Genomic DNA, 2,053 nt, shown 5'->3' on the forward strand with positions numbered 1-2,053 from the left:
ACTAGTAGCATGTTCACTCTTATGTGCAACGCAAAAGCTTGTAGTAAACCAAGCAATGATTCATATATGCATATCATATTTAACACTAGATTTCCAGTCAATCTCTCAGACACGGCTGTCTCAAATTTTCTTTTGAATGGTGGAGTTTCACTAAAACCACAAAAATGCAAGATACCATCAATTTTCCAATTTGGATTTACTAGTAACTCAGAACAAATTCAAACAGTAGATACAAATAACAAAAAATAGATGCAAAAAAACTCACTTGTCCCAATAAGTTTCAAATAACCCACCAAAAAAGCTCTCTCACATTTTATATCCAAATTACAAGCTATTTATATATATAGAAAATTGCTAAAAATTCAAATTTCCACCCAAAATTACCTTCAAAAACAAGATTCAATTAAGCAAGCACTTGACAACCAAAGATCACTAGCCATAACAACTTTCAGAAACAGCAATGGCATACTCACGTTCACATACTTTGAAGCGAGAAAAAAAAAAAAAAAAAAAAAAAAAAAGACTTCACAACAAGACTCTTAAGAGAGAAAAAGGAAATGTTAGAATTTAAACGTCGCATCAATGTCATTAGCTATCAATCCGAAAAGTAAGATAAAATAAAATTCAACAATATCTTCTATAACTAGTAGAAGATGATGATTCTATTCACATTCACTACCACCTGAAACCCTAACTACCACCTCCATGTGCTACAACCCCCACAAACACAGAGAACTCGAACCCTAACAAAAACTATAAACCATATTAAAAAGAGACATTAAATCCAATTCCAACACGTACAATGCCGCAATTCCCAGCTCTCTCACTTCAATCTACGAGTCATCGTCAGCACCAGAGGCCTTGGAGGAACCGGTCTTCTTCGGCAGGAGCAAGTTGTGGATGTTGGGCATGACACCACCATTAGCAATCGTCACGTCACCGAGAAGCTTGCTCAGCTCCTCGTCATTTCGGACCGCTAGCTGGATGTGGCGCGGTACAATCCTGGTCTTCTTGTTGTCCCGAGCTGCATTTCCAGCCAACTCAAGAACCTGAAAAGACCCAAAATTGTGAATATTAGGCGCAAATTACAAACCCTGAATTCACAAAACACGAACAAAATCAAAATCGTAGATTATACCCCAAAACTTAATGGATCTCTCAGCTTTTACAAATAAAAACATCATACTCTAAAAAAATACAACATTTTGAAGAAAATCGAAACCGAAACCCTATAATTACAGGGAAGAGCAATTAAAACAGAGTGTAAGATCATCTCCATGAAGTCCTTTTGGGGCTTTCAAAGAATTTTCGTACACATACTCATTAATACTAAAATCTACATAAAATAGCAGAATATTTTGCACGAATTCGAAACCCTAGATCTAACGAAAAGTTGCATACCCATGTATTTAAAAAATCCATACAAAGTCATTCACAAAACTTGAAACCTTAGACAGAGAGAGATGGAGAAGAGAGATTATACCTCCGCGGCTAGGTATTCGAGGACGGCGGCGAGATAGACCGGAGCACCAGCGCCAACACGCTCGGCGTATTTGCCGGCCTTCAGGAACCGGGCGATACGACCAACAGGAAACTGGAGGCCGGCTTTGCTGCTCCGAGACGTGGCCTTCTTGGCGGCTCCGGATCCGAGAGTTTTGCCCCTACCCGCCATTGATTTGAAGGACTAATTAACACCGGGTCACAGAGACGTATAGAAATAAGAGAGGGAAGGTTAGGCTAGAGAGGGAAAGAGATAAAGATGAACCACAATGAGACGGGGTTTGGGTATAAATAGTGGGTGGGAATTAAAATTAGGCCAATGGGATTACAGTACGCGGATCGAGTATGATAACCGTTGGATTAGGATGGGGAGGAACGGCGGAGATTTATAAGTTCACCTCTTTGCCTTTGCGCAGGTTCTGGTTGGGGTTGCGTGACTAGAATGAAAATCTATGTCAGCTTTGGGGAAGTTGGAATTGACGGAACTGCCCCCAGTGCCGTTTCTGTAATTATCTAATGGGAGTTTGAACTTCAAATTTTCCATACGGTTCCT

General features: G+C 39.9%; 1 protein-coding gene across 1 annotated transcript; it reads right to left on the bottom strand.

Moving 5' to 3' along the window:
* Positions 1-539: 539 nt before the first annotated feature.
* RAT5 (Histone superfamily protein) lies at positions 540-1,767 on the bottom strand. Its single transcript, XM_059586363.2, has 2 exons — positions 1,484-1,767; positions 540-1,049 (listed from the first exon to the last, which is right to left on the bottom strand). Exons 1-2 carry the CDS (start codon positions 1,670-1,672, stop codon positions 834-836), a joined length of 405 nt encoding a protein of 134 aa, XP_059442346.1. The 5' UTR covers positions 1,673-1,767; the 3' UTR covers positions 540-833.
* Between the last annotated feature and the right edge of the window lie 286 nt (positions 1,768-2,053).

Source organism: Corylus avellana, chromosome 3, assembly GCF_965113065.1.
Source record: "Corylus avellana chromosome 3, dhCorAvel1.hap1.2, whole genome shotgun sequence".
In the NCBI taxonomy this organism is placed as follows: Eukaryota; Viridiplantae; Streptophyta; class Magnoliopsida; order Fagales; family Betulaceae; genus Corylus; species Corylus avellana.

Bases quoted from the DNA above. Each gene is read 5' to 3' on its own strand.
- RAT5 (XM_059586363.2), bottom strand. From the start codon at position 1,672: ATGGCGGGTAGGGGCAAAACTCTCGGATCCGGAGCCGCCAAGAAGGCC. The intron at 1,050-1,483 runs GTATAATCTCTC...GGGTCTTTTCAG, and splicing joins TCGAATACCTAGCCGCGGAG to GTTCTTGAGTTGGCTGGAAA.